The 12,466-nt window shown below is 43.0% G+C and overlaps 1 protein-coding gene across 1 annotated transcript; it reads right to left on the reverse strand.

Annotated features, from left to right (window-relative positions):
* Position 1: 1 nt before the first annotated feature.
* On the reverse strand, positions 2–379 carry KCNE2 (potassium voltage-gated channel subfamily E regulatory subunit 2). The gene has a single exon (XM_010198541.2). It carries the CDS (start codon positions 377–379, stop codon positions 2–4), a length of 378 nt encoding a protein of 125 aa, XP_010196843.1.
* Positions 380–12,466: the final 12,087 nt, after the last annotated feature.

A 12,466-nucleotide genomic window follows, 5' to 3' on the forward strand; every position in this document is an offset into this window, starting at 1 on the left:
GTCAAGGCGATCCAAGGCTTCCTTTCTCCCTTGCACCCAAGTTTTCGTGGATCACACACTTGAGGTCTTCTGGATTCAGAACCTGGCTTTTATACTTCTCACCCCAATCCTCAACGATGTACTGGTGATAGGGGTCATTAGAGTGCTCTCGCCTCTTTGATTTCACAGTACTCACCAAGATTGCCACAATAATGAAGGAGAACATCCCAATCATCACCATCAAATAAAGGATAACGTAATCAAAGTTTTCAGCTTCGACCTTGGCTTGCAATTTATCTGCTGCTTCCGTCATGTTTTTCCTCCAGCCGTTCATGTAAGTGAGAAAGGTTTCCTTGAAAATGTCTTCCACTGCCCGAGTGAAGTTTTGCATTTCAGCCATCTTTGCAAGATATGACTACAAAAGACAATGTGATACTTATTTTAATCAAGGACCTCTGTTAAACCAGTTACATTGGTTTATTTTGTTTATGTTATGACAATTAGGTAATATAATAACACCTGCCATCTGCCACTTGAAAGTGCAGCACCAGTTTTAGATCAGCTGAGATTCCCCATCTCCGAGTGGTTCGATATGTTCAGAGACCTGAGGAGGTCTCACTTCTCTCCTCGTTCAAGTCACATTCAGGCTGTGGGAGGCCAAATATGCCTTGATGAAGACCAGTGAGCGTGGACCCCTGTGATCCAACTTACAGGGGTCAAGATATACTGCTTTCCTTACTGAGGCAAACCCAAGCAAAAAAGCATTATGCCTGGGAGAAGACAAAGTGCATATGGGGTCCTGTAAGAGCTGGCACAGTGCCACTCCAGGATCTCTCAGGGAGGGATGTGACCTTCCCCCTTTCCTGTTTGATGTAAAGGCTGGCGTACCCATGCAAACACAAATGAGTCTGTAGGAACGTTATAGCCAGACAGCTGCAAGGCCATGTCTGTGCTGCACCTCTCCCACCCATCCCAAAGCTTGCCACAGTCAGACCCAGCTGCTGCTCAGAAACCCATGAATCAGGTCTCCATCCTACAGGGGACATCTCCCTCCAGCACATACCTGCTGCAGAGCTCACTCTTGCCCAGGGGCAAGGCTCTCCCAGTTTCACAAGCACATAGTGTGGATGCCCCTGCATTAGGACCTGTCAGGAGTTGTTGTTTTCAGTGGTCTTTCTCTAAGTCTAGATTTCAGAGTTGCTAACTTTGCTAGCAGAGGAGTAGAGGGTGGGAGAGAGACCCTGATGAGGCTTCCAGACTGTTAACTCTTGAACAGAGCAATGCAGGAGGGAGGAAGAGAGGAGGGAGATACCTGCTCAGCAAATGATTATTTATCAGTCCAAATAGTCCCCCGATCAGTCACTCTGTGCTGGTTCTGGGCTAGGTCTGAGGCAGAAACCATCACTTACCAACTCCAGTGAAGGAGCTCTCAAGAAGCTCTGAGGAAAGCCACTTTCCCTTTCTACCTTTCCTACATAAAAAGGAGAGTGTGATTGGATTGCAGCCTACTAGCCAGAAAAAAGCAAAGGGCACAATGGGGCATTTAAGCGTGATGCTCCTGTCTACCCTCTACTGTTCAGTGCTTCAGGCCAGCCAAGCCCTACGTGTGGCAAAGCTTCCAAAAAAAGTCACTTGATCTGAGTACAGTCTTCAAGCAGTAGTGAGCTTACTGCAGCCTATGGTAAGAGGCGGTGAATTTTCATCACTAATAAGAAATTGTGTCTTTCAAGTTGGAATTCGGCAATCTGCCTTCCTCTCCTTGGTGGACTAGCCTAGCAATATCTGTGTGCAGAGAACAGGCATGAACACACAGAAAGACACAGGTACACGTGCAGGTAGATCTCTCTGCAATTACACACTGTCACACACTCAAACACAGGGGCTAAAGGTAATCTAATGAAAGTAAGCATGCTATAAGGAAATCCAAATACAAACCACCTTGACAGATTTTTTGTGTGTAAAATATGCTTTTTCTTTGATTCAGAACAAAAATTCCTATGCTTTTTCAATAGTAAATAAAAAATTACCAACAGAAACTTACCTTTCCTGTGCCCTTCTTCTAATGAGAGTCACAGTAACGCTTGGGATTTTAAAAGTCCACTGGATACTCTTGAAAGGAGCAGAGGTATCTTAAACTTTAAGTAGCCTCCAGCCTGCAGAAGGCTATAAGCAATTTTCTGTTAAATGAGTGCCTTGTACTGCATGCATTATGTTTATATTAAAGTTTAAATCTAATCTCACCCGGAAAGTCAAATATTGGCTGACATCCTATCAGATGCTGAGCACTGCTCTATGCTTAATAGTGAAATTTCATGTATTGTAAAAGAGCGCTGCTGTGCTTTCCTGTGCATAAACAATGATGCAGCTCAATCTTTGTCAACCCAGGCAGGAGAAGAGTAAAGATGAGCTCTGCTGTTTAATGATAATAACAACAGCCACGAATTCCTGTGGCTGATACAGGCACGAGAGGCTGAACAGGAGATGTGAAAGGCCTGCCAGCTTATCAGGCTGCTTAGCACCCATGATTTGTGTTTCCTTTTCTTCCACCAGGATCATGCTTGTTAGTGACCAACCCCTCTATGAAGCCCATGCTGTGAGAAGCAGGTCTTCATACACAGCCAGGACCAGCTTCTCTGAGGTCTGTTCTGTTTGTATCTCACTGATGATCCGGAGCAGCAAAAGCCAAAACTGGCTTTAGAAAAAAGCAGAATTAATTAGTGTTGATTTTATTTCTAGTGAATAGCACATGCTGACACCTAACTGAAAGGCTCTGAGTCACACCTTAGAAAATAAGTGTGCTCAATGAAATGAGATGACTTTGGTTTCAGTCAGCAGGGGTTCCTGGATATGATTGGGACATCCACAGATGAGAGATTAGAGTGGAATTGTGGTGCAAAGTGCTCCACAAACACGTGAGCTGGGGCAGACCTTCTATAAAATATATTTTCATTTCACAGGTGGTCCTGCCTAAGCAATTTGCAGAGAAAGTGATTTCTCAGGTAGCTCTGCTTTGAGAAGATAAAGCAAAGACAAACAACCACATAATCAACAGCTCACATCAGAAGAAGGGAGATATGCTCTTGGTATGGAAAAGTGTTAATCCCTGAGGAAGCCCTGCTAGTGCTGTGCTGCTGGTATTGTCATGGTTACTGCTATTATTTCTTTTGGATGATTTTCTGTGCATGAACACTCCAGCACAGGGGCGAGTTGCTGGCAGCATTTCCTCTCTGATCCCCCCGCTTCTCTCTGGCAGTTTTCCACCTGCTCTTGGTTTGTACCCCTCCAAGTCAAGGTAGCTGGCGAGCTGCTTCTGTTTGCTTTGATGAAGCCCAGGACCACGACAAGTCCAGTCTCCTGCATTGTGCATCTAGAGTCAAACCCTGGTTAGTCCTGGCTGGATAAAGCCACCTGGGGCCACCAGTGTGTTGTTAACAGAGCAGCTCCCAAATGCAGGGCTGTGAACATGGCTTATGGAAATAAGAAGAGGAGCCATAGCCTCAGAGGTTCCCAAGCAGAGTGACTTGGAAACTGCAGCCCTTGACTGTCAATAACCAGGTGAAAGGACTTACCTTTCCTTCAGCCAGCCTTTTCTACCATCTGTTCCTGGCCAGTCCTGTCTGGCCAGTACTTGCAGGGATACATTCATGTGCTTGCACAGGCATAGTTACGTATATAAAATATACAAATGTTGTCAAGGAGACATGAAATTTAACTACCGACTCTGTTCTCAATGAAACCATAAGACTCCTTGAATAATACCATTCTGCTACATGTGCCCCTGAAGGTGACATTTGCTTGGGGTTTGCTTAGTCTTTATAGCATGAGGTGACCAAGTACAGACAGCATGGAATTGGTTAAAAAGAAGGAGGGGCAGACAAATGTCTTGGACAGGAAAGGTGACTGCCTTAATATTAGTCTCTCAAATGGAGACTAATCTTAATCAATTGCTTCTGGTCTCAGGACAGAGGTTGGTTTGGTCTCAGGACAGAGGTTGATTGAACCTCCTGTGTCTACCTCAAGAATGGCTAGGTTATGGCAATCAGGAAAAGACCCTGGTGACTGGAAAAAGGCAAATGTCACACTCATCCTTGAGAAGAGTAATGAAGGCCCAGGGAGCTGAAGGATGATGAGCCATACCTCAAAGCATGCAACAATTAAGGGGTAGATCCCTCTGGAAGCCATTGTCAGGCATGTGAAGGACAAAAAATGATTTGAAACAGCCAGCACAGATTTACCAAGGGCAAATCATGCCTGATGAAGTGGATTGCTTTCTAATGTGAGATGAAAGGGCTGTTTCAGTTTATGAAAGCAGAGTGGTAGTGGTGGTTTATCTTCACTTTAGCAAGGTTTCAGCATGGTATGTCATAGTATCCTTGTAGCCAGATTGGAGAGATATGGCTCATATGTGCTAGACCACTGTCATGGGCAAGGTAGAGTAAATGACAACCCATAGCAAATCTGGGTGCTGGGCTTTATGTAAGAACCAAGGACATCTGTGCCTTCACACTCATCTGCCAGCTCCATCGCAGCAACTGACCATTGACTGACAAGGCAGTGCTGTGGCAACATCTGCTTCTGCCTCCCAGGTGGTGTGGAGCAGGTGGGTCCACCCAATGACAGGGTATTTTCATCAGCAGGAGGTGTACCACAAGTGAACATGCATGGTATTTAACAATTAGGAGAAATGGCATTACAATTGGATAGATTTTCACATGTAGCAGCCATGTGATCTTGAAGACACCATCTGAGGAAAACATTCTCTTTTTCAGACATACAGGAGGTTCAGAACTGAACGATGCTCAATTGTTCATAACCTTCATGAGTTGATAACCCTTCTGAGGCTGTGTAGCACTCTCTTATTTTGTTGGCTATTTTACAAATCCTTAGTTAGCCTTACTGGTGAGACAGTGAAGAAGGTAGCAGACATACTGAAGATCCTGTGGTTACACCCAGGTAGAACTCATAGAAGAGTTTACATGAGTTCATTGGCAGTTCACACCCCACACATTTTGATATATATATTGTAAATGCGTAAAGGGATACTCATAAGTAAACACAACAATGCATACACATAACATGCATAGATCACTATCTATAGGATTGGAATAGGGTACTCAGTTTTCTGTGTTTCCTGTAGAAGACAAGACTAACAGAAGAATGTAATTACTGTTGATCTTTGTTCCCCAGATGTTTTCCTTCTTAGAAGCTTCCAGTATACTGGATCATTGTTTTCCAATCCTCTGTGATATTTCCCCATATTATTTCTCCATATTCTCTACAATAATAAACTTGGATCCACCTGAGGGTACTGATGGACCTGGCAGAAGTGCTCCCCAAGCCACTTTCTATCATTAACCAGCAGTTCTGACTAACCAAGGAGGTCTCAGTGGACCTCCTAGTGGTTGGCAAATGTGACACTCATCTACAAGAGGGGCCAGAAGGAGGATCCAGGGAACTGCAGGCCTGTCAGCCTGACCTCTGTGCTGAAGAAAGTTATGGATTATATAATCTTGAGTACCATCATGAGGCACATACAAGACAACCAAGGGTTCAGGCCAGTCAATATGGCTTTATGAAATGCAAGTTCTGCCTGACTAACCTGATCTCCTTCTATGACAAGGTGACCTGCTTAGTGGATGAGGGAAAGGTTGTGGATATGGTCTTCCTGGACTTTAGTAAAGCCTTCAACGCCGTCTCCCACAGTGCTTTCACTAGTGCTGGCAAAACTGAAGGTGTTCATTTGGGTTTTCCAAGAGGAATGCAATAAATACATCTAGAAAGAAAGAATGAACACGTCTACAATAATGCTTTGGATCAAGTGTCCCATACATCCTGTGAAGGTGCTAAACCTCAGCCAACCAGGTAACATCAGTAGATTGTTGCTTGTGAGGCTTTAACTTCTGGAGAAGTTGAAGGTGGTCTTCTATGCTGGCTGATTTGTCAGTTACATTGAAGCAACTCATGCGTTCAGAATTGAGTGTTCATGGTGTGAAAGGACAAAATAGTCTACCTTCAGTCAATTTTGTGATGTTCGTAGGTGTACAGCTGTCACCTACTTAAAACCAACCAAAGCAATGAGAAATAGCAATGTCAAAATGACTTAACGTAGTATAATCTCGTAATACAGCTGCTGGCATTGGCACACCAATGAAACACATTGTTAAAAGATCCAAACCTCCTTCAGTGTAAAATGCAGATGAGTTAGTTACAGTGGAGGCTGAGTAAAATATTGCCATACTGATCTTGCAGAAATATGTGCAGTGAATGTGCTTGTAGCACAGACTACAAAGCACAACAAGCCAACCTTTGATAGAAAGAGGAAAACAGGAGTATCGTCTTGTTTCAGTAATACATATGCTGGTGCTCCAGCTCTTCAGGTAATATTAGTCTGGGTTTTGTAACCTCTTGTGAGGTGATGGCCCACACACATTGGAGAGCTGTGTCTTCGCTTTTTTAGATTGGACTTCAATTTGATGTTGGGTTTGTGATACTGGTAATACTGTTTCAATACTGTCCCCTCTAGATAAGACACCGGTGTTTGTCAAAGATACATAAAATACAAGAACTCGAGAACCTGATATCAACAAAGGACGTAAAGTAAGTGGAGAAGTTGTGGTAGAGAACCATACAGCATTATCAGGGGTTACTGTATGAATTTTCATGTCTAGACTAATAGGTCCCAGTCCCGCTATGCAATCTGTAAGTGTAAATGATTCCACTTCCCCTGAGGTTTATGTGCATGTTGTGCTTTCATCAGTAAACCAGGCACTTTTTTGTTCTCTTCTATTGACTTGTCTTAAGGGGATGCCTCCTCCACAGGAGATGTAAGGATGTCTCCTTGAGGGGAGTTTTCCCTAGTATGGGCATAAAAGTTCTCCAATACCCTAAACATCCCAAAAAGATCTTTCACTGTAGTTTGCACAGGAAATTTCTGGACTGTTTGCTGTGTGCTATTTGGTATTTATCTAACCTATCCATGCCAAAACGGTCCCCAAAGTTGTACAGCAGTACCAGGGCCCTGTAATTTCTTTGGATCAATTACTCAGCCTTGGTCTTGTAAATGTCTTGTCGTCGATTCAGCAGCTGTTTCAATTTCTGATTTTGAGACGGACATAATCAATAGATCATCAATATAATGGTAAACACTGACAGTACCAGCATATAGTGCTAGATCACCTGCTATCATTTCGTGGCAAGTTGAGGGACCATGTTTGTAGCCCTGAGGCGATACCTGGAAAGTATATTGCTTTTGTTGCCAGGTAAAGGCAAACTGGTCTTGGCTTTCTGAAGCAATTATAGAAAAGATAGGATTAGCAAGATCCATCACCACCTTCCAAGACTTTACGTTTTTGTTGTTTTCCATAATCATGTCTGGTACTGTAACTGCAAGAGGGCAGAGGGTAACTTTATTCAGTTCTGTATAATCTACAGTCATTCTTCAAGTGCCATCTGGCTTTCAGACAAGCCAAACTGACTTATTAAAAGCATTCATAGTTTCCCTAATTCCCAATTCTTGAGGTGTCTGAATGGTTTGGGTAATTCCCTCCTCCCCCCTAGAATATGATATTGATTTACAGTTACCACCTTGGTAGTAACATGTGTCACAATCAGATTCCACTTTGGGAATCCATGCAGGACAGTTATAGATCAAATGGCAAATGCAGCTTGTGAAGTGAACTTTGTGAAACAAAAGTGACTATTTAAAGTTTCAACCATGTGTCCTGGCAACACATCAATACTCAAAACACATTCCTTAACTGGGGCAATTAACACCATAGCAGTAAACGGCACAGCATTTCCTATTGTTAAGGACACTGTAGCTTGGAGAGTGGAGGTTGAACTTTCCTTTATTGATATCACCATGCAATACAGTAACTTCAGCTCCAGTATCCAGGAGAGCTAATGATGTAAAATCCTGCCATCCTGCCACTCGATAGTTAAAGGAACATGGAGGTATTGGTCCTCCTAGTGGCAAGGGACTACTGTAGGCAGTTTTGGGGGATGTGCCAGAGGTTTCTATTGCTTTGGCATTTGCAGTAGAGCATCATGCATTGAAGAGGTAGGTGGGGTGGAGGGTAGGCACAGAACTAGTAGTGGGGATAAGAATGTTTTTTTTGTATAAAAGCTAACTTTTGCCATTGACAAAACATTTCTGATGATGTGGTCCCATCTATTTCTGACTGTGGGATACCAGCTTGTACAATATCATTCCATGTTTGTTTCCTCATCTTTTGGTTTTGCTGACTTTCCTTCAATCATTGGGAAAAGGGATTATTAAACACTGGCACAGGCTGCCCAGGGAGGTGGTGGAGTCACCATCCCTGGAGATATTTTAAAGACATGTAGATGAGGTGTTCAAGGTCATGTGTAGCATTGGCCTTGGCAGTGTGAGGTTAGTGGTTCGACTCGATGATCTTAAAGGTCTTTTCCAACTGAAACAATTCTATGATTCTATGAAACTTTATTTTTGTATTAAATCAGCAGCTTATGTATTTATACACAGCTTTTGCTATCTTTTTTTTCTTTCCTTTTGTTTAAACTACACATAATATGTCAATTATAGGGTTCATTACTTAGGATCATGAATTTTGTAGGGTTCATTCTTAGAAACAAAAGAATATATCTGTTAAGTGTGGTTATTGGAGAGGTATGAGTATCCTCTCATATGTAGTTTTCCTTCAGTATTTCTTCTGTTCTGGTTAAAGCAAAATATTGTGTTATTCACCATGACTTTCAGATCTCAAACCTTTCTATATACAGACTTAACCCTCAGTCTTTTCAGCCTTTAACTACTGATAGGCTATACTACTAACTACAGATACTTAAAGTGCCGATAGTATTTAATTAGTTTTCCCACTGCTTGGGACTTTTTACCTTCTTGATAGCCCTCCTAGATTCTTTCTGGTATTTATGTTTGCTTAAAAGAACATTAGTGAATTTGACGGTTCTGTTGCTGGATCTGGCTGCTGCTTTTCAAATTGTTATCCGTCAGTGGATCACTCTGTAAAACAAAAAGACCTGCCAAGGTTACTTGGTTTTTATAGTTTGGCTTTAACTGTGATGGCTGAAACATTTCCTCTTAAGATTTCTCATCTATTAATTTACTTTGAATAGTTTGTTTTGGTTGGTTTTTCACTGTAATACAATTTTTGCTACATCTGAGGATGTTTTCCAGCTCCTTCTCATTTCTTGAAACAGTGTTATTAATTAAAGATTCTGACTCATTATTTTTTTTTGCTTTACATTTGTACTTGTAGTTTTTTTACTTATTTCTTGTGTTTTTATGCTGAGCACCTGCAGTGGGTCAGCAAGTGTAAGCTACCACTTCTTCAGGAGCTTTGACCTTCCCTTCTCAGACATTTAACTCTTCTGCCTCTGCTTGCCATTCCTCTAAACAAATCATTAGAGTTTCATTTGCTTTCTGTATTCACCTCCTGTACGATGGATGTTATTTTCTTTCTCAAGGTAGGGGAGTTAGGATTTGTACATCCTTTCCTCTGAAGGGTACAATTTTCAGCACAACTCGGTGTTTTAATGTCTTGCCCTGTACTGGTTAGATTTTCTTTTTAAGTGAGGAAATCCTTTTGCAATTGCTTATTTTGCATGCAACTATTCTTCTGCCTTTCAGGGAGAAATGTTTAGAGGTTTCATCCTTAGCCTGTTTTCTGTGGCCTTTGCTCAAAGGTAAACATATTTTCTAGTTCAGTGGTTGGGGTATTCTGTTTTTCTGAGAGACCTTGAGACTCAACTGCATGTTGTGCAATTTGATCACCTATTATAATACTTTGGGTATGTTTGTAAAAGTATTAACCCTCATCTTTGCCCATAGGATCTGACATGGATGCTAAGGGGAGGGACAGTTGATGTGCTGGAAGCTTGGTCTCTATGCAGAAGGATATAGACAGGATGTCCCCAGAACATTCATAGCTGGTAAATACATACTTCTAAGTATTAGGATAACTCTGTGTCTGAAGACCACTCCCTAGTCACGTCAGAGACTCATATCAGCATGTATTATCCTTAATACCTTGTATAGAAACAATTAAAAGAGTGCAGGCAGTGGAGAAGGACCCTTGGAAATGGTTCTATTAAAAATATGTTTGACAGAGCAATATTTTCCAGTTGTCACAGAAGTGAGAGGAAAATCATTCAGAAGGAAAGTGAATTTTAACCGTATTTTGTTATGCAGTATGAGTGTAAGCAAGGTTGTGAAGGAAAACCTTTTGTGTCTATGAGAAAAGACTATATCTCATCAGGATGCATTCAACGGTAAGGGACTCTAGCCTAAGCAGTTTCTCAGCTCCTAGTGCTTGAAAAAAAACACAAGGCAGGACAGGTCAGGTCTTAAACTCTGTCTGGTGCCAGGACTGCAAGATATTGGCACCTGCCATCCCACCAAGAAATCCACAGCTCCGCTTAGCCCAGGCTACAGGCATGGAGAAATCATGGCCAGGGGGAGACTGCAATCGTTCAGCTTTGTTGCTATGGTTTTATGTGTTGCTGTTGCAAAAGCTTTAGAGGATAAATAAGGGTGTTGCCTGCACATAGCATTTAAATGAAAAAGCAAACACTAATATTTCACCATGCCTGATGCTTAGTGACTAGTGACTTAAGGAAATTCCTTCCTCAGCCCCTTTGAGATCAACCTTCTGAACATAAGATGAAAATAAACACCTTTCCAAACAGTGACCACAGAAATGCTGTTTGCTGCAGACAGGGAGCTCTGAGGGAAGTTGTCCAACATGCTGCAGGTAAAGGACATCCTTACAATAGCCCTGGAGAACACAACCTGCTGAGTGACCTCCATCCTGAGCACGGGCAATGGGGATGGTGCCTGCATGCACCGGTGATAAACTGTGCAGCAACTGGTGGCACTGGGCCCCTCCTGTCTGCCAACACCAGGGTAAGACTAACAAGAGCTACCTGTTATGGCCATGTACTCATCAACACCTCAGTGTATGCCTGCACACAGACTGATCTCCTCTCATGTGGAAACTGCATACTTGCTGCAGCCCAGACACCCAACAGGCTTCTGAAAGGCAGATTTGGCTGCCAGCTCCTACACTAGCACAGCCTGAGAATTACATCCTTCTGTCTGGGAAGATAAGATGTGGCATCTCAAATGCATGTATGTGTGTCCCTCAGAGAAGGAAAGAAATCTGAAGTGCTCACACAGCTTCCCTCTTAAATATTGGGTGGATTTTCACCATACTTTCAGCTGTAATGAAAATACTGCTACCTGCAGCTAAACCCGGTGCAACACTTGAGGTTCTCTGAAGGCAAGGTCCTGCTCAAAGACAGTGTAATGAAAGGTGAAGCTAAGGGTAATACCTGACAGCAGCAATTTTGTTCCAAATGGATTAATCTGAACCTGTCCTTTGTGTGGGAAACTGCAGGTGAGTTGCTTGCTGGGTTGTACAGAGGAAGCACACACATGCAGACACCTCATGCATACATAAGCACATCTCTGCTCTCTGCTCCTCACCCACACTTTCCCGGCCCTTAGGGAGGAATATGATCAGTAGATCAGCTGGAGCAGTTAAAGAGTTGGGGAGATGGTAGCAAAGAGTTGGATGGGTACTATAAATATCACCCAGGGCAGTGATACTGTCTGTGTCCTCCTGCCTTCTGCTTCCATGGAGTACCTTTGAAAACTACAGGCCATTTCCCATCAGAGATTTGAACTCACACCAATGCTGATATGGAGGTACTGCTCTCCCTCGTGCCCCTCACCTAGCCTGGCATCCAGACCTTTTGCTCTGATGCTTTTACAGCTGATAGCTACACTGCTGGGCCTGGAAATAAAATTGCATCATGATCAACCAGCCTTAAATGTTTGGGGATTTTTTTTGTCCTGACATTTGCTCCGATAAACACTACCTGTGTAGCTAAAGACTGGCTAAAGAAGTGTGTGTTGTGCACTTCGATTACAGATAGAATAAGGTCTTTTGAGCCATTATGTGTAGCAACTACTGTTCTCACATAGGAATGCTTGCCCTGTGCAGAGCCAACCTAGCCTAAGACTTAGATATCACCTATACCTGCACCTCAATTTGACTTCCAGTGACGTCCACTGAACACAATGACAGGTGAACATTTTTTCTTTCTCTGTGTGTTGGCCGTTCGGAAGCCTGGGCCAGGGAAATGAAACAGCTCTTTACATGTTCTCTCTGCTTCCCCACAAGGCACCCAGGGACAGGCAAGCCAGGCCCTAGGTGACATGAGAAGGCCACAGGTATGTGCTGACCTGAGGCTTGGTTTGGGATTGTGCTGGGTAGCAATTCACAGCAATTGCAGCACAAATGTACAATGGTAGCAGGCATCATGCCACAGCGCTCTAGCAAAAAGGGTTTTCTCCCAGCCAAACTCAGTAGACCCTGGGATCTACTGTTAGTATCAAGGATTTTCTGGGGAATGGGAACTGGGAGAAGCACCCTTGCTGAAGCCACATTTTATTTTGAAGTCCTGTCATACAGCAGAGAGAAAG

Source organism: Colius striatus, chromosome 1 (assembly GCF_028858725.1).
Source record: "Colius striatus isolate bColStr4 chromosome 1, bColStr4.1.hap1, whole genome shotgun sequence".
NCBI classification, from domain to species: domain Eukaryota; kingdom Metazoa; phylum Chordata; class Aves; order Coliiformes; family Coliidae; genus Colius; species Colius striatus.

Bases quoted from the DNA above. Each gene is read 5' to 3' on its own strand.
- KCNE2 (XM_010198541.2), bottom strand. From the start codon at position 379: ATGGCTGAAATGCAAAACTTCACTCGGGCAGTGGAAGACATTTTCAAG.